The sequence below is a fragment of the Hypomesus nipponensis genome, chromosome 23, assembly GCF_054491055.1.
Source record: "Hypomesus nipponensis isolate SF chromosome 23, ASM5449105v1, whole genome shotgun sequence".
NCBI classification, from domain to species: Eukaryota; Metazoa; Chordata; class Actinopteri; order Osmeriformes; family Osmeridae; genus Hypomesus; species Hypomesus nipponensis.
In genome coordinates, this window is record NC_140383.1 from 20718233 (window position 1) to 20736796 (window position 18564).

The window sequence follows — 18564 nt, forward strand, 5'->3', positions numbered from 1 at the left end:
GAGAGAGAGAGAGAGAGAGAGAGAGAGAGAGAGAGAGAGAGAGAGAGAGAGAGAGAGAGAGAGAGAGAGAGAGAGAGAGAGAGAGAGAGAGAGATGAAGAACGAAAGAGGTAATATACTGGTGGGCTGTATAAATGTGTGTTTATATCACTAAAGTGTGCGATTGTGTGTTACCCTTTCAGGCTCAGCAGGTTAGAGGAAATCAGAACAGAAAATTTTTGTAATTATAGAGAGGCCGTAACTGCAGGCTGCGCGACATTTCATTTCACATGTATGCACTCATCATAATATGGGCTATAGGCCTACACCATAGAAGTTCATTTGGACCCGAATTAACAAATTATAAAGCTATTACTTGAGGTGGCTTGCTCCGTTTTATGAGCAAGGCTAATTAACCTTCCTGGATAACACGGACACCAAAACTGCGCTTTGGAAGATGTTCGAGAATCAACTGTTCAGCATAAAGCGTGAAGGTCAGATCCTCTTCACCACACGATGGCGACTTAGTATCGATGAAAAACGAACAAGTAGAAAAGTGCTCTGCTCCGCATGTGAGTGCAGCGCTCCGGAAGCTGGTGGCGATAAGATCACTGCTGGGCCGTTACCCGGGGAGACCGTCCGCTCTCATCTTGTTACTGAAATTACCAGCAGATCTGTACGGCAGCGTGTCTACTTATGGACAGTACATGCCGTCAGCCCCTGAGCCGAATACAACCATAACATGTGCGCAAACTGATTTTATCAACAACCTAACCTATTTAAGGCTAACCTATTTGTAAAGTAAGGGATAGCCTATGGAAGTTTTCCTTTACGTCACCTTCCCTTTAAACGGCAAACCCTGTGACTTCCTTATTATAAGCCTAGACCTCATAAGATAGGCTAGTCATACTGAGACACCCCCCTCCCCCTCTATTTCGTCTGTCTTTCCCTGATGAAACCATTTGTAAAAGTGTACCTATAGTGACCAAGGAAAGCTTAATTGAATACTTGCTGTTGTTATATGCCAAATGCCCATAGCCTACAAACACACAGGTCTACATCTAATGAATGTATAGCCTATTTATGTAGGATATTATGTAAGAATACATTGTAGTCCACAAGCAATACTTGTGGACAGTCTAGAACAATGATATGCTTCTCTGGGTATTTATATATTTGTGTGGGTGTGTTTGTATAAGTTTAACTGTGATTTTAGTCCAGTCAGCTTTAATATGTCCAGAGGGGTTTGTTCTATTCAAAGCTACAGGCCAAAAGGAAGTGACTCAAGATATTGCTTACATTGAAATGCTTGACATATATTGGCCAGGGTTAGTAATCAGAAGATAGCTGGTTTGATTCCCGGCCATGCCAAAAATGACATTGTGTCCTTGGGCAAGGCACTTCACCCTATTTGCCTCGGGGGGAATGTCCCTGTACTTACTGTAAGTTGCTCTGGATAAGAGTGTCTGCTAAATGACTAAATGTGAATGTAATGTTCCAATCAGATGTGGAATCAGTCCAGGCCTGTGCTGTTGTGAAAACTGCTGACCTACATCTTGTCTAATCTGATCCTGGTTCAGTTTGACTGGTTTGAGCATTTGTACACTGGGGAAGTTGTGGGAGCTTGACAAGGAGGGGTATGAGGGAGAGGCCTAAAGAGAGGGATACAGAGGTAGAGTATGTGTGTGTGTGTGTGTGAGAGAGAGAGAGAGAGAGAGAGAGAGAGAGAGAGAGAGAGAGAGAGAGAGAGAGAGAGAGAGAGAGAGAGAAACGGGGGGCGGACAACATTTTTTTATACTCTGAAAGAAGGTGGGGCAGCAAAGAGGCTGATGGACAGAGAGAGATAAAAGAAAGAGGAGTGACCGACCAAGCAGGTTCTGTCATTCATATTTACATTCCTCATTTATGCTACAGTCAGTTCTCCAATCCAGGGCACTGAATCATTGGTGCATTCCAGAACATTCTGTGCCAGTATCTCCTCTCTTTACCACCCATGGAAACAAATCCGATTTATATTTGTTTTGCCCTAACTTATACAAATACATAGAGAGAGAATTAATGAGAACTAAAGGAAAAGAGCTAGTCTATGTGTGTGTATGTGTGTATATACAGTCTTTACATAAGATCAGTGTTGGTTACAACCAGGTGTGGGTCAGTGTCACACAAAAGCAACCGCCGCCCTGGACAGTTCTGTATCCGTTCATTCTCACCTTTATCATCACAGTTATTGGGTTTCTTCCATCTGTCTCTCGAGATGTGTGTGTTCACAGGCAGATCTGGGATCTTGCATACAGCATTAACTGGGGTGGGCTGTTGACCTCTCTCATCTTTTTAAGTGAATAACAGGTAGTGCAATAGTTTGTTTTACAACTGCAACCACCTCTTACATTCATGAAGACTACAATAGAGATATTCATTCACCTGTAATAACATTGTGTCTGACAAGCCCTTTTTAAGGTAGCATTTGATTGGCTTGATGTGAAGGCAGGGCTGAATGGGCTGACTTGCTTCTCATGAATAATCCTAAATTCGGATTTATCAGATTTCGCTGTGCAAAGGTTTCTGCTTAATGTAAAATGTGTAGGTCTATGTTGTAAGTGATACTAAAGTGACTTGTTAACAAATGCCAGACCGTTTGGTTGCTATGTAAATGTACTAATGTCTGTGAATGTTAGGTCAACATATAGGCTACAATTTAGGTTACTGTGTAGACTCAGAAGCTATTTTCAAAACATTAAATGTGTTCATTGTCTGTGTTAATTTACCTTTCCATGTTAATCTGTAGACTAATCATTCTGCACATCATAGTCTTGCAATTGTTTTACATGCAAGAATAACTCGTAGCAAATGAAGCATTTGAGGCTGGGTATAAGGTAACCGGGTTTCGGGTTACACACAGACGATTACCTTGACAAACAGGTTTAGGGAACGCCCTTGAACACGAAACCCACTTTGCTATAAGAACCGGCTCAGAACCTCGACTTGGCAGAAATAAACAAAAGAAGAAAGAAGACACAAGACAACACAGAGACAACTGAATTTAAGTCTCTTAATTCGTCTGGAACCAAGAAACCTCTGACACGATTTACCCAGCGACCAATCTCTGCTCCAGCACTCAACGTGAAAAGTCGGTTGATCTCAAAGCCGATTAAGCAGGATTTAAAACAGTCCGAGGAGAGCAGCAAGCCATTCAGAGTACGCTACGGCCGCATTTGACAGACATATTTGTCTATTTGCTACAAAAAGAGGAGCAGAACAAACTCGACAAGATGATGCAGATTTCAGAAGCCCACAACCCGAAGAACTCCCTGTTCAACGCCATGAACCGCTTCCTCGGCGCAGTCAACAACATGGACCAGACGGTCATGGTACCCAGCCTACTCCGGGACGTTCCGCTGGACGAGGAGAGGGAGATGGCAGCTCTAAAATCTCAGACCAACAACGACCTGGACGACGCAGACATGTACAGCTACTACCAGCTCCTCAAGTCTATCCGCCGCGACATGGAATGGGGGGTCCGGTGTGCTGGGGAGAGGCGCAAGCAGGAACTCTCACGAATGGACTCCGAGGGAGAAGAGGTCGAGGAGGAGGAGGCAGACCTGGAGAAGCAGTTTCAGTTCCATTTGACGGGGCTCCAGGGCGTCCTGTCCAAGTTGACACAACAGGCTGACACCCTCACCAAACGCTACAAGCAGGAGATCGGTATTTGAGGCTGGTCAATATGTTAAACTATTCGAACTGTAGCCTATTTAGTCTTAATTTCTGGTGGTGTGTTGCTTCCACTCGATAAATGGGAACGATTGGACCCGAACAAAATGATTTGCCACTGATGAAATTCGTTTGATGGAGGCATTTTAAAAATTAAGAGAACACAGAAAGCTGTCTTTCTCAATGTATTGGTCTACTTTGTCGTATATGGTATAGGCCTTTTGGTGTGTTAACTCCAATATCCGGATGACCTGTATTGTGGTAGGCCTATATTTGGGTTCCATTTCCTCAGTCGTTTTGCACTCGATGATTTTTGATGCCCCGTGTCCAGCGGTGCACCATACCTTCATCTCAATATGTTTATTTAATGATGTATTACATTTAATCTCGAGTTAAATATTCGAGAGAACTGTTTATTTAAATCGAAATTTCAGGCTAAAGCCTACAGACTTGCATTGGGACAGTCCACTCAGCGACTGACAACATGGCAGGGGACTTAGCCTGACTAATGATGCCATTGTGTCCAATGTAGCCTATTATTGTCTATGTATGGCCAGCATAGCCTACTGCTTCCTATTGTATGTGACAATGAATGTGTCTTTTTGTGCATGAATTGAAGGAGGCTTGGTAGACGCCACCAAGCCTATGATCCCACATGCTCCACATGCTCAATGACATGGAAACAACTGATATACTGTTATAGAGAAATGAAGTGTTTCCAAGAGATCATGTTCTGTTGTAGCTGTTGATGTTGTTGTTTCATTACCATGGTATTAATGCAGATGTCCATATCTGCTGAAGATATATTTTTAATTTACTGCCCTCTTTTGTATTTATGACATGTATGAAGAAATAAACTTTTTTATAAATGCAACCTAATGTGTCAGAACTTTTATTCAGACATACTTTAAGTGAGTAACTTCTTTCATTTAAATTCAACGCAAGTGCTTTATAATGAATCAGAAGTATCTTAACCTTTACATATTGACTCTCCAAAACAGGTAGACAAAACCTAAGCTGTAGGGTATAAGCATTCTCACGTTTCTCAGTTATTTGGCTATAGGGCCAAGTCTAACTTACAAGGAAATTTGAGACGAAATGTAATGATACCATAATATATTTCACATGTTTAGGGCTTATAAGAGTGACGATGTCTGTGCTCGTTTCTTGCAGTGTTGGATAAACTTTACTACAGTATTAAAAAAACAAACAAAAAAACATGCCAAATAATGCAACAGGCTAATTATCAACACGTTACTAAGACTAATGAAAAGAAATGTCCTAACTTAACCAACCCGTACGCTACATTTTTGAAATGTAGGTCTAGGCTATTCCTTATCAGTTGAAAATCGGTGATTGTTTTTTTCTCTCCATGTTTAGAGAAAAAACATGTTTACGTTTAATCCAATTGTAAAGAGAGACAGAATATCCTATGGCAAACATTTTAAACTGTCTAGGCCTAAAAAAAATCGTAGGCCTATGCCGCAAAATAACCATCCACCTCATAAAAAGAGTTTATGAAAATACCGTTCCACTATTATATGCGATAAGCTACGGAAGCTCACCTTTTTGAAGGACAAAACATATATAACAATGATAAAATAACAATTTCAAAACTTTGAAATGACATTTTCGTGTTTTCAGTAATCGCACCGAATGTGGGCTTGTATTGCCCCTCGATGCTCACTGTAGAATATTGATGTCAGCTCACGTGCTCATCTGGACTAGACGCCAAACATTGATGGCCAATTAGCTTGCTAGCTAGCTAGCACAACAGAAATGGGCAGTAAAGACGTACCATTAACAAACAACAGTACACCTTGTGTATTCTTCAATACAGACTCTGAAGACTATCGATGTGTAAGTAGCTTTGTAGCTATACTACACTAGTTGCTATTTCTATCGGGCTTTTAAAACTGGTGTTAGCCTTGTGGTAACTGGTTTGTCGTCATTGCTACAGAGACAGTACAGTTTCGAACTAGTAGGTTACTAGCTTTATGTTCATCATCACAACAGTCCACGATAACACTCAGCCAGCATGCAAGTAACGTGTGTTACCACTTACTCAGATATTGATATAATTTGCAGCTAAGATATAGGCCTTTACAGTACATATATCGGAAAACATTGTCTTCTAGTGATCCGAACCATTGTATCTAGCTGGATTGTCTTTAAAAAAACAGCCGTTTAGCGTTGTTGTTGCTTTAAAATGCCTAGCTGTTCGCCATGGCTATCTGTTGCCATTGCTTAGCAAGGTACTCAGTATTTAACAAACATTTGTTTACGGTCAGTAGAGCCTAGTTCATCAACATAAGTAGAAACATCCTAACTTGGAGTAGTTCAGTGGTTGATTGTGTAAGCTGCAGGATACAATGACACGCCTTTATTATCCAAGCATATCTATAACCATGTGTTTTTCTCTATGCTCACGTCTTCGTTCATCACGGGAGCACTGATAAACACAAAAACACACAACTATGACCGTATGGCAAAAGCTGAATTAATTATAGCTGAAATATTAAATATGACGAGTTATAAGGCTACAGTAAATCGGAAGCTACATTGTTTATTTAAGTTAGTCCCAAAGTGAGGTTTTTGTTTTTGGGTGGGTCCAAGTTGTTGTTAGCTTACAGCAATGGCCTAGTTTACTCAGGAATGCTGCAGCAATGCTGTCCAGCCCATGGCCCACAAACTACTGTGTCTGAGAAGCTGTAAGAAGCTTGCATCACTCTACCTAACTACCAGCCACCCACCTAACCTACTTGTAAGCTTGAACAGTCAACCTAGATAAAGATTCATCAATTTACAGAAAAGCCTGAATCTGTCAAACAGTTCGGTTTGTCTGATCATTTCCAATGTAGGTTTGGGCCCTTTTTTGCCATTTGTACATTTTCCTCTTGCTGTGGCAAAAAAAGTGCAGTGTTCTCCCGGGGATCAGTAAAGCTCCACACTGCACACAACTACACTACAGTGAGGCTTTGGTAAAAGTGTGTGTATTTGTATAATTTACTCTAAGCGGACATGGTCCTGTGTCCTATGAAGCTTCTGAGAGCTGTGTGTCGGGCCAGAGTAGGTGAGGGTGTGGACTATTACCCCCTTTCCACCAAAGTGAACCAGGAGCTAGTTCGGAGCTGGTGCTAGAGCACATGTGTCAAACTCAAGGTCCGCAGGGCAGATGTGGCCCGCCTTTCATTTCATGTGGCCCGTGGAGCTTGGTGAATTGAAATAAGTGTACGCTGTTTTACAGTGTGCATTGACCATAAACTCCATCTGAGATGGACCATCTGGCTTGTTATCAGTGCTCAGTTCAGAAGCCTGCATTTCTGATGGTCATATTACAAATAATCGTTCTTCCCACATTTACTTTCTGCACTCTGACTACAGTAGCCTACGGTCATCTGCGCCACCAATTCCCACTGTCTCCAAAATGTGCGTAAGCCTACACATGGGTCAGAGTTTGCTTGGAGTAACCGCACATTCTCCCATCAAGTTTGTTTTTTATAAATCACAACCTTTGCGTGGGAAGTGGCATACACACATTTTCAGCCCCATTTTTTGCGTACACAACGTTTATTCAGTGTTAATTTTGGAGGCAGTGGGAATTGGCGACGCAGATGACCGTAGGTTACTGTAGTCAGAGTGCAGAAAGTATATATGGGAAGAACGATTACTGGTAATATTTATTTTCTTCTCCTCACACATGTATTTTTCACTCCATTTCATCATTATCATGAAGATTAAATACAGCAATGTTATTTGTACTTGTACTGAGTGATAATTGTTCCATAAACACCTTGTACAATCCAACTCAAATTTTAAATCAAAATTCAGCGCTTCCTCAGCATCAGATTGTCCACTACGGGAGTTCACTGTTTTGGACCGGTCACTCACTGTTTCAGCTCACAGCAGGCGCATACTAAGTGGTAGGCTAATTAATGAGCTTTGAAGTTTTTAAATAAATTAAAACCGGTTGCACCATAACGATTAGTTGCACTCGCGCAAATGCTCCCAAATATATTTTGAAGTCGCACAGACACAATTTGGGGAGCGTCTGCAATCAAAACGGTCGTAATTTCAAGCCTGTATAGAGAGACATCTTCATCATGAGTGGTTGGTAAATGGACTGATGCCCTGTGAGGGATGTGTCTCCTCAGGTGGTGATCCTTGCAGTAAAACGAGCTACGGGCACCTTCTCTCTGATAGGATGGTGAGCCTCAGCAAATGTGACACATGTTATTATCTTAGAGGGCATTAATAATTTTCTGTCCCACTAACTTTTTCTCCATTCATCTCTCTCTCTCTCTCTCTCTCTCTGTCTCTGTCTCTCTCTGTCTCTCTGTCTCTCTCTCTCTCTGTCTCTCTGTCTCTCTCTCTCTCTCTCTCTCTCTCTCTCTCTCTCTCTCCCTCTCTCTCTCTCTCTCAGCTTCTTTATGTTATTTGTCATCTGGCTGCTACGGCGTTATCACTCTTTGGCCCAGGTAATTATCATGTTTTTTGAAGCAGTTTGAGTATTGGAACATTTACTTTTGTGACTGAAGAAAGTTATACTGAGCAGAACACATCTGACCTTAATTGAAACTCAATTAAGGTGTTAAAATGAAATCAATTATGGTTGCTATTGACTTATGGTTGGTTTTGTGTAATTATAGTGAACTGGTTCCTGTTACTCAGTCTCTGTCTGCACTCGATCATGCAATTGAATGCTTCAAATGAAGTGTGTTGTGTAAGCTTAGCCTACATGAATGTGTACATGCTTCAGTGCAGTTGCGGGTGTGTAGGCTACGTGCTTGTATCTGTTTCTGTGTGTGTGTGTGTGCCTGTGCACTTGTTTTTCAAGCGTGTGTGTGTGTGAAACAGAAAGAGAAATACCTGTCCTGCCAGCCAGTCAGGTCTAGTGGTGCCGGCTATCATCTAATCTAAAGTACATGACAGATTACAGTGAAACCCTGCCTGGATCCTGTTATCTCTGGACCATCTTAGACCAGATCATGACATGTGTCACTACTTTCTTATCTATTTTCTTCTCCTCTTCTCTGTTTTAATTCATATATATGTCAGATTAATAGACTGTATACAATTATGACAAAATCACAGCAAGCCCAACTCTTAAGGTCAACCAAATATGTAAAAGAAAAAATAACAAACGTGGATACTGTTACCTCACTGTTCTTCATGTTTTGTAATACTCCTTGAGACACTGTTTCTCTCTGTCTCTCTTTCTCTTTTTATCTCTACTCTGTCTCTGCAGAAAATGATTCTAAGTCTGACAATAGCGGCCTTCTTTGACAGCATAGCATATGTCATGGTGAGTAATTTATTTTCAACGCATTCACACACACACACACACACACACACACACACACACACACACACACACACACACACACACACACATGCAAATATGCATTATGTGTCTTCTTTCTTCCCCAGAGTGAGTCCCACCCTGAAGGCAGTTTATGTAATTTCCAGGCTTGGTGGCTCACTTACTTTGGTAAGACTCCTGTAACATTCATTATCACACACACACACTCAAACCCCAAAACTTCTGAGAGAACAGAATGAGACCAGATGAACTGCAAATAAGATTTGCAAACATTATCTGTATACACACCATATTCAAGGACTTTTATTACAGGAAACAAAATGACACCTTTTATGAAAAGAACACGTTCCCCACAAGTTAAAATTGGAGGTTTCTTGTCTGCCTCTGGCACTGGGAGCCTTTATTGTGTGCATGAAGAGAAGAGTGATGTTGAACCCAATACTGGAAAGCTGGGTCTCAGCCGAAGGTCATAGGTCTTCCAGCAGGGCAGAGACCCCCAAATACACTTTCAGAACTGTTCTTACGGGGCCCGCATTCCAAGTCTGTTGGTGTATGACAAAGGGAGAGAAAAGGAGATACTGGATGAGACAGGGAGGGAGTCTATGGAGTGAAGTTCAGATGAACATGGAGCAGGGGTGTATTTGTGCCACGCTGAGAAGTGTGTGTCAGTTTGTGCTGATGTCAGACCTGGCTCCAGGCTGAGTTTGAGCCAGGAGGATTATGTAAGGTGTTTCTGTTATCACACCAGCTGTCATCGAGAGGCGCAGCGGAAGATAGCTTCAGTTTCTGCCACCGCTCAGTACACAGACAAGACAATAGGAGTGTTATTGCTTCACTGGGCGTGTTGAATTGTGTGTCTGTGTGTGTGTGTTGAATTGTGTGTGTGTGTGTCAGTGTGTCCATCTCCTTAGAGACAGGATGGGTTCACTGTGTGTAGCTTGGGGAATCCATCACTCTGACAGTCAGCACTGCCAGCCCTGTCACATGTAATAACACACACACACACACAACCACAATGGAGGAGACCGGGACATAAGACGCTTCGGAGTGTGGCGCTACCCATGCGAATTCAATTGTACATTGTTGTCTTACTGTCTCTCTACTTCACTCTCTTTCTCTCCATCTCTCTCACTCTCCTCTTGTTGGCTTCTTTTCCTCTGTTTGCGTTTCTCCATTGTCATGTTTGGTCTCTCCTTGCACCCCCTCCCCTGTTTCCCCAAAGTTCATCATTATCTCTCTCTCTGCTCCCCCTCTCATTGATCACCGTCAGCCACAGGTTTCCTTTATATTACTGCCGAATGGGGCCTCATTTATCATAGAGTTTACACACACACACACACGTTAACTATACACGAATGTAACCAGAGATGTGTAAGCTAACCTTGATATACCTCCCCATCCCTCCTCCCTCCGTTCTTGTCTCTGCCTTCCTACATCCCTTCGCTCTCCCTCCTTTTCTCTTGTCGGTCTCTCCATCCACGCCTCCCCTCTCTTCATTCCTCCTCCTTCGTTCTCCTCTCCTTGTAACCCTCCTCTCCTCCCGTTCCGTCCCTCCGTTCCCCCTCCTCTTTTCTCCTTAGACTGGAGTGCCTTGGCCTGGGTCTGCCTCATCACCTTCAACCTCTACCTCAACCTGGTCAGGGAGATGAGCACCAACAGATTTGAGATGTGAGTCCATTGCTGACCTCTGGCCACCATCAATTATATTACTCAATTAATCTGTTACCAGGTTAAAGGTCGGGTCATTTAGACTCTCAGGGCTTTGGAAATTCTATGACCTGGTTGTGTCTGTCTTGTGTTGTGTGTTGTCTCAAGTCACCCAACACTGTAATCGAGAAGGTAGAATGTTTGTGTGTTTGTTAGTGTCTGTCTGCGTTCTTCTATTCTTTTTTTCTCCCACTCAGTATTCATGACTATATAGTAGACCCATCTACATACTGTGCCTGTCTGTGTGAGTGTCAGTGTGTCTAGGTAGCTGTGGTAAAGTGCCAGTGGGGTGTCCTGTGGGTGTTTCAGTTATTGATTAGCAATAACCTGAGCCATACTAACTGTATAACTCTGAGAGGACAGTTTTATTGAAGCCCAGCTTAGAATCATTTCCCCCCCTGTGCCTCCATCCCTCCATCCCTCCCTCCCCATATCACTTTTCTCCCTATCTCCCTCCATATCTCTTTTTTTTCTTCTCTCCTTCCCTCTTCCTTTTCTTTCTCCATTCTGTCTCTCTCTCCCTTTTCTCTCTCCTTCCTTCTTTTCTCTGCCCTCACTTTGTCCTTCCGCTCTCTCCCTTTTCTTTGTCACTCCTCCCTTTCTTCCCCATTGCTTCAAATCGGAACCACCTCTAATTGGTGCCAAATAGCTTGGAAGGAGAAAGAGGATGAAAAAAGGAGGGGGGTGTGGGGGTCACACTAGAACTCATTTTTCATTGGCTGTGGCTGTGCATCTTTGTGTGTGTGTGTGTGTGTAGACACACAAATACATCTCTACATCGTTTGACTAACTCTCCACCACTCTGGATGAAAAGCAGGGTCTGAATAGAACAGGAAATGGAAGACAGACGTTGAGGTCAGAGAATAAGAAAAAAGGGATGCAGGCAGGAAGGAAGGAGGGATAAATTGAAATGGGCATTTTGAAATATGACTCTGGAAAGGTGAAGCAGAGGGGTGGTAGAGGATGAGTGAAAGTGATAGGTGGGGGGGGACGATGGGGCCTGGGCAAATAATGATAAAAGAGCAGGAATGAAGAATTGTGTGTGTGTGTGTGTGTGCACGCTAGAGCGTAGCAGGCCTGCTGTGCCTCATTAAGTCCATATTGTGCTGCAGACCACGTCATCGCCCTTGCCGAGCGCTCCGTGCGACGTGTGTGTGATGCATCGATTTCCTGACAAGCTCCCCCCCCCACACACACACACACACCGTCCACATGCTGCGTGGAGTGGCAGTGTTGATTTCCCTGTTTGTGTCCTCTTCCCCTCTCCCCCCTTTCTACTCCCCTCTAGATCTGCATCTCTCTCCTCCCCTTGTTCCCTCCCTCTTCTCTTTTTGGCGTTTCTCAATCTTTCGCTACTGGCTGTTCACAGCTCAGTGACCACCCAGCTATCTATCTCTGTTTAGACACCTCCTGACAGACAATCACTCTCTCCCTGCCCATCTCTCTCTCCCTCTCGCTCGCTCACTCTATTGTAAGCGCCGTCTCGCTCTCCCTTCCTTCACTCCTCTACTGTTCACCACAGAAGGACAGGAAGTGCGCTGAGAGACAGAGGAAAGAGAAGAGAATAGAAGAGAAGTGAGACAGTAATGGAGGAGAAACAGAGAGGTGATGATAGTATTAGAGAAAGGCAGACATATATACATATGCATTTTGATGTTCTTTATTGAGAAGAGCAATAAAGAACATGTATTTAAGAAATGTAAAGTATGTCATTTTATTCTGAAAAACTGTAGGACCCAGGTTGTATTAAAGTGTCCTCAACTCGAAGCCCTACAAACCAAACCCAGGGAAGCACACTTCCATTCAGTAAACACTTAACTACTCTAGCCTACTCTCCAACCAGAGTGGCACAGAAAGACAGACAAGATAGATATCCACCAAAACTGTAGTGATGCAACCAAGAGTGACCCTCGTTCATGAATCTAACTCAGAAACGAGTGCAGATCCCGTCTCTCGTCTCGTCATCTGCCGCTTGTCCGGGGATCGGGTCGCGGGGGCAACGACCTAAGCAGGGAGGCCCAGGCTTCCCTCTCCCCGGCCACTTCCACCACCTCTTCCTGGGGGACCCCGAGGCGTTCCCAGGCCAGCCGAGTGACATAGTCCCTCCAGCGTGTCCTGGGTCTTCCCCGGGGCCTCTTCCCAGTGGGACGTGCCCGGAACACCTCACCAGGGAGGCGTCCAGGAGGCATCCTAATCAGATGCCCGAGCCACCTCAGCTGGCTCCTCTCGACGCGGAGGAGCAGCGGTTCTACTCTGAGCCCCTCCCGGATGACCGAGCTTCTCACCCTATCTCTAAGGGAGAGCCCGGACACCCTGCGGAGAAAGCTCATTTCGGCCGCTTGTATTCGCGATCTCGTTCTTTCGGTCACTACCCATAGTTCGTGACCATAGGTGAGGGTAGGAACGTAGATCGACTGGTAAATATAGAGCTTCGCCTTTCGACTCAGCTCCTTCTTCACCACGACGGACCGATGCAGAGCCCGCATCACTGCGGACGCCGCACCGATCCGCCTGTCGACCTCGCGCTCCATTCTTCCCTCACTCGTGAACAAGACCCCGAGATACTTGAACTCCTCCACTTGGTTCAGGATCTCCTCCCCGACCCGGAGATGGCACTCCACCCTTTTCCGGTCGATAACCATGGCCTCAGATATGGAGGTGCTGATTCGCATCCCAGCCGCTTCACATTCGGTTGCGAACCGCTCCAGTGAGAGCTGAAGGTCACGGCCCGATGAAGCCAACAGGACCACATCATCTGCAAAAAGCAGCGACCCGATCCTGAGGTCACCAAACCGGACCCCCTCAACACCCTGGCTGCGCCTAGAAATCCTGTCCATATAGGTAATGAACCGAATCGGTGACATAGGGCAGCCCTGGCGGAGTCCAACCCTCACCGGAAACAAGTTCGACTTACTACCGGCAATGCGGACCAAACTCTGGCACCGGTCGTACAGGGACCGGACAGCCCCGATCAGGGAATCCGGTACCCCGTACTCTCGGAGCACCCCCCACATGAGCCCCCGAGGGACACGGTCGAACGCCTTTTCCAAATCCACAAAACATGTGTAGACTGGTTGGGCGAACTCCCATGTACCCTCCAGGACTCCGCGGAGTGCAGATCCATGTGCAGAAATTGTCTAACGACGGAACTCGTTAATCATTCATATCTCGCTAATAACAATGGCTGCGTTTCCCAGATTTGTTAAGAAGCTTCTTAACGAATCTGGGAAACGCAGCCAATGTAATTATGATCTGTAGGCGTTGATTGATAGGTGGCTGAAAATGACTGTAATTTAAATATCATGCAACATAGCTTATAATGAGATAAGCTAAATAAGTACAGTAAGTAAGTGATGGCTTCATATGCTTAGATGCTATTCAGAATATTTGGTCAAATAACAATTGTCCAACTCAGACAGATTCACTGTGCGGCTCTGCAAGTCCACGCTGACTCAAGAAATTGCGTACACAACTTGAGGCTTGACGTGACATTTGAGCGTAGCCTCCGCTCTCGCCCAGATTGATAAACTCCCAGTTTTGTGTGGAATTTACCTAATGTCCTGTTTCCTGTCGTTTCATAAATGAGGGCTGGTGTGTGCTTGTGAATGTCAATGTGTTTGCCTCAGGTATTAGATCATGTATTGGCAGGGAGTCCGTGTCTATTGAACGCACTTAGGTCAGGTGACAGTAGGTCTTAGAGTGTATTGACCGTGAAATCGCGTGGTCCATAAAGTATTGACCAGCAGCCCCTCACTTGCGCAGAGGCTGTCTGTAGGTCTGTGTGCTCTCTCTCTCTCCCTCCATTTCGCCTCTCCTAACCATCTCTCTCTCGCTCTCAATTGTGCCTTGCCTATAACCATCTCTCTCCCTGTCCCCCTTTTTCCAGACTGTACCACGTGATGGCATGGGGGGTGCCACTGGTCATGGCCACCCTGCCCCTCCTCAGGGGGTACTATGGTCCTGCTGGAGCCTGGTGGTAAGTAGCCAATCACCTTAGTCAGGGTCAACCAATTATTGCCAGGATCACTGAACAACTGTCATTTTATAGCAACAGTGTGTTTTGAGATGCTGGCTCGTCCAATGTGAGAAAGATGGATCAGAATTTGTGAGTTCATTGTTTTTATATAGTCTTAATAGAATTAGACATATATTTCCACCTTTCTATTTATTCAAATGGTCAGCCCTGATCCTTAATATCCAGTTTTGGGTGAAGAACCTGTCTCATTTGCCCATCCCTTGTTTTAAATTAGTTGAGGAAAGGAGAGGATTAAAGGAAAGGAAGTTGTGTTGTGTATCAGAATTGAAACAGAGACTTAATCTCAGGATCCCCCCCCAACCCCAAATTTTTGTTTCTGAGTCAGCTGGGTTTGATTTCTGTCTGCCTTCTGAACTCTCTCTCTCTTCTGTCTCCCTCCAGCTGGATCACAGACAGTCACGTCGCGTGGAGATTTGGAATGTGAGTGCAACCCCACAGAACGGATAGAAGGACGAGAGAGAGGAGTGTGGGGACGGAGGAAGGGCGATCAGTGCTTGCAGCACCTCCAGTGTATCAGTATAGCTAAACAAGCAAATGCAGGCACTTCGCTCGCTCGCTTGCTCTCTCTCGCGCTCTCTCTTTCTCACCCACACACCTCTCTGTATGTAGCAGAGCAAACAGCCTGTTTAGAGGCTGCTTAAAAACCCTGTGAATGTATTAATCGGGGCTCAATCATCCTATGTCGGGGAGGGACGGTCTCGGGGGGCTATAGTTGCATATCGTATGAAAGATAAGAGGGGGAGTGCACGAGCGATTAGATGCGGTTTCTTCTACTGTTCCCAGACTCAGTTGGTCTGTCTTTATTAGCGCTCCGCCAAGCGCAGAGGCAGAAAGAGAGAGAGAAGATATGAGGGAGAAGGGGACGAGGGAGAGAGAGATTGTCATTTCAGAAGTGAAAGCACGGAGAACGAGAAGAATGAGGAGAAAGAGCATAAGAGAGCAGTAAGGAGCAAGAGCAGCAAGGAGGGAAGGAATAAAGGAAAGAAATGACTCATCACCAAATGTATTTTTCTATTCTGTGTGAGTCCAAACCTGTTTGTCTGCACTGAGAGGAACAGGATCTGTGCGCTTGTCAAACGTGTTCAAAATATGTGTGTCCAAGACACCCTCACTGCCCTGCTGTTTGACTCTTTCTCTGCTCCCTCCCTCCCTCCCTCCCTCCATTTTTATTTTTTTAATGTGTGGCCCGGCTAGTGGTTGAACAGGTTGGTCATAATCTCTGTCCTGCCCCACCAACAGGAGGGTTCAGACGATGCGAGAGCAGGGAATGGAGTCTGTATGGGGATGAATTAGCCACCAGCCACTCCTCTTTTTCTCTTTTCTCTGTTTCCATCTCTCCCTCCTTTTCTCCCTTCCACTCAGAACGTTAATGAGGCTTTCATTCATCTCCGTTGCTTTTCATACAGGGCAGCACCAGAAGTGTGTGTGTGCGTGTGCGTCTACATTCCTCTTTGTGTCAGTCTCTCTCCCTCACTCCTTTTCTCTTTTGGTGTTTCTTTTGCTCATCAACATCAGCATGTCTGTTTTTCACTATGAATCCCCGTCTCTCCCCTTTCTCCCATCTCCTGTCATCAGTCTTTCTCTCCTCACCCTCTCACTCCTTTTTATCACACCGTCTCCTGCTCCTCCGTCTCCACGTCTTTCTTTTCTCTTTCTTTGTTCTTTCCTTATTCCTCCTTTCATCCCTCTCCACCTTTTCTCCCTCTCTCTCGGTCTCTCTGTGCTCAGTTTTAGAGCAGAGCAGACTGTAATGGCTGATCATTATCATGCTAATTACATCACTTTGTAGCCGCCGCCTGGTATCCCTCTGCCCCCACGCCCCCCACGTCTCTGTTTCTCCCTCCTGCCTCTTCTTTACCTCTACCCCTTGTGCACCGTCTACTCCTCGTGCCTTCCACTTCTCCCTCCTCTTTCTCGCTCTACTCACTTGTCTCACTCTTTCCTCCTCCCAGTCATCCTTCTTCTTCCTCACAACTGTCCCTCATTTTCCTCCGTCCTTCCATGCCTCTCCCTCCTTTTCCCATCATTTTTGGGAGTCGTGGGGGTGCAAGTGGAAGGCCTCTATTCTGATCAGCATGTGGTTATCACACAGGGTGAGTGCTATATTGGGATTGGGGTCCCACGGGACCCAACGCAAATGTCGTGGGAGCAGCCAGTTTTAACTTTGCAGCGAGTGGGCAAGAAATGAACCGCGCGTCCCGAGATTTAGCAAACCAGAAGGATGGAGTCAACTAATGCAGTTGGGGAAAATGTTATTATGCATGAGAACAAGCTTTCTCAACCCCTCCCTGCAGGGCAGGGCAACCCTTTCCCGGCATGTTTTCGATGTTTCCCTCGTTCCAGCACACATAAATCAAATGAATTGTTATCCCCCTTCTGCTGAGCTTCATAACGACCCATTTATTTAAAACGGGTGTGTTGGTAGAGGAAAACATCTGAAACATGCAGGGCAGGGGGGTAACGAGGACCAGGATAGAGAGAGGCTACACTAGAACAATTTGCAACTTTATTACTGACAGGTATGCATTTCTTTGTTAATACTACACAGACGTATAACATGTTTTCCCTGCAGAACAGGAGAGGGCACAAAATCAATGGAACTTCAGGCGTGGACGATCAGAATGTTTGTGGGTGTGGGCGGGAGTGGACACAGATTGTGGGAGTGGACACAGATTGTGGGAGTGGACACAGATTGTGGGAGTGGACACAGATTGTGGGAGTGGACACAGATTGTGGGAGTGGACACAGATTGTGGGAGTGGACACAGATTGTGGGAGTGGACACAGATTGTGGGAGTGGACAGACTCATTGTGGGAGTGGACACACATTGTGGGAGTGGACACAGATTGTGGGAGTGGACACACATTGTGGGAGTGGACACAGATTGTGGGAGTGGACACAGATTGTGGGAGTGGACACAGATTGTGGGAGTGGACAGACATTGTGGGAGTGGACAGACATTGTGGGAGTGGACAGTAATGGTCAGATATCCAGCGGGAGCAGGGTTAAGAACCCCCTCACAGGGCTCTAGTGAGTTAAGTCAGGCAGGGAAGCATTGAGGTGTTAGTCTTTTGGATTCTTCTTCTTCCCATTATATATTTTCGCTGATTCACTTTCAGTGCATTGAATTCCTAGGATGGTTTTGAAGATCTTTTCATTCATTTCTCCTTCTCCCTCTCGGTCTCCCTTTCTCTCCATCTTTAAAGGGGCAGTTCATCCCATAATCTAAAATAAATATTGCTGACTTTAGTGCTGTTTATCCATCTAGATTGTTTTGATCATGGATATGTCTGCCTTTTCTCTAATATAATGGAACTAGATTGGGTCCTGTGGTGCTTAAAGCTCCAATCACAACATTTGGAAAAGCTCAATAGAAATGTCTCTTTCCATAAATCATTACCTTGTTACTCAAGGTATTCCACATACCTTGTTGTGAGCAGTATCACATAGGAACAATTTTCTTTCTATTTAAGTACACCGTATCGCTACACCGTATCTCTTGCATAGACCCGAGCCTCCAGTGTGCTTGTTATCATGGACAAAAGGACGTTGCAACTTGCAACGTGTTTTGGAACTTTTTTTAAATGACCAGTTGCGCAATCTGAGGATTATTACTGAAATGTTAAACACTCTGCTTTACTTTCCCCCTCTCCATCCCTTCTTCTCCTTCTCTCCCCCTTTTTGCTCCCTGTCCTCCATACAGATGGTACGTGCCACTCTTCACCCTCATCCTTCTCATGATCTGCTGCTATACCAGGATCATCTACGTGGCCAATGAAAGGGTGAGCTCAGCCTTTCCTTCTCATTGACAA

At 45.0% G+C, this 18564-nt stretch overlaps 2 protein-coding genes and 1 long non-coding RNA gene across 4 annotated transcripts in view; 2 read left to right on the forward strand and 1 right to left on the reverse strand.

Annotated features, from left to right (window-relative positions):
• The first annotated feature begins 2946 nt into the window (after positions 1–2946).
• Positions 2947–4560, forward strand: LOC146234566 (mid1-interacting protein 1-B-like). Its single transcript, XM_084688890.1, has one exon. It carries the CDS (start codon positions 3248–3250, stop codon positions 3686–3688), a length of 441 nt encoding a protein of 146 aa, XP_084545016.1. The 5' UTR covers positions 2947–3247; the 3' UTR covers positions 3689–4560.
• Positions 4561–5333: 773 nt separating this feature from the next.
• Positions 5334–18564, forward strand: part of LOC146234567 (cyclic AMP receptor-like protein A) — a 30699-nt gene continuing 17468 nt past the window's right edge. The window contains exons 1-9 of one of the 2 annotated variants that reach the window (XM_084689638.1): positions 5341–5546; positions 7841–7893; positions 8110–8164; positions 8935–8991; positions 9117–9177; positions 10590–10677; positions 14603–14692; positions 15134–15172; positions 18456–18534. In XM_084689638.1, the coding sequence (XP_084545764.1) occupies positions 5466–5546; positions 7841–7893; positions 8110–8164; positions 8935–8991; positions 9117–9177; positions 10590–10677; positions 14603–14692; positions 15134–15172; positions 18456–18534 (603 nt within the window). In that variant the 5' untranslated portion in view covers positions 5341–5465. Of the gene's footprint in view, positions 5547–7840; positions 7894–8109; positions 8165–8934; positions 8992–9116; positions 9178–10589; positions 10678–14602; positions 14693–15133; positions 15173–18455; positions 18535–18564 lie in introns of both variants that reach the window. The other variant, XM_084689639.1, reaches the window with a different exon arrangement.
• Positions 9282–18564, reverse strand: part of LOC146234568 (uncharacterized) — a 28478-nt gene continuing 19195 nt past the window's right edge. The window contains exon 2 of the long non-coding RNA XR_014741755.1: positions 9282–9551. This is a non-coding gene — a long non-coding RNA (uncharacterized LOC146234568). The remainder of the gene's footprint in view (positions 9552–18564) is intronic.

What these genes read in the sequence shown, in the direction of transcription:
- LOC146234566 (XM_084688890.1), top strand. Translation starts at nt 3,248, where the DNA reads ATGATGCAGATTTCAGAAGCCCACAACCCGAAGAACTCCCTGTTCAAC.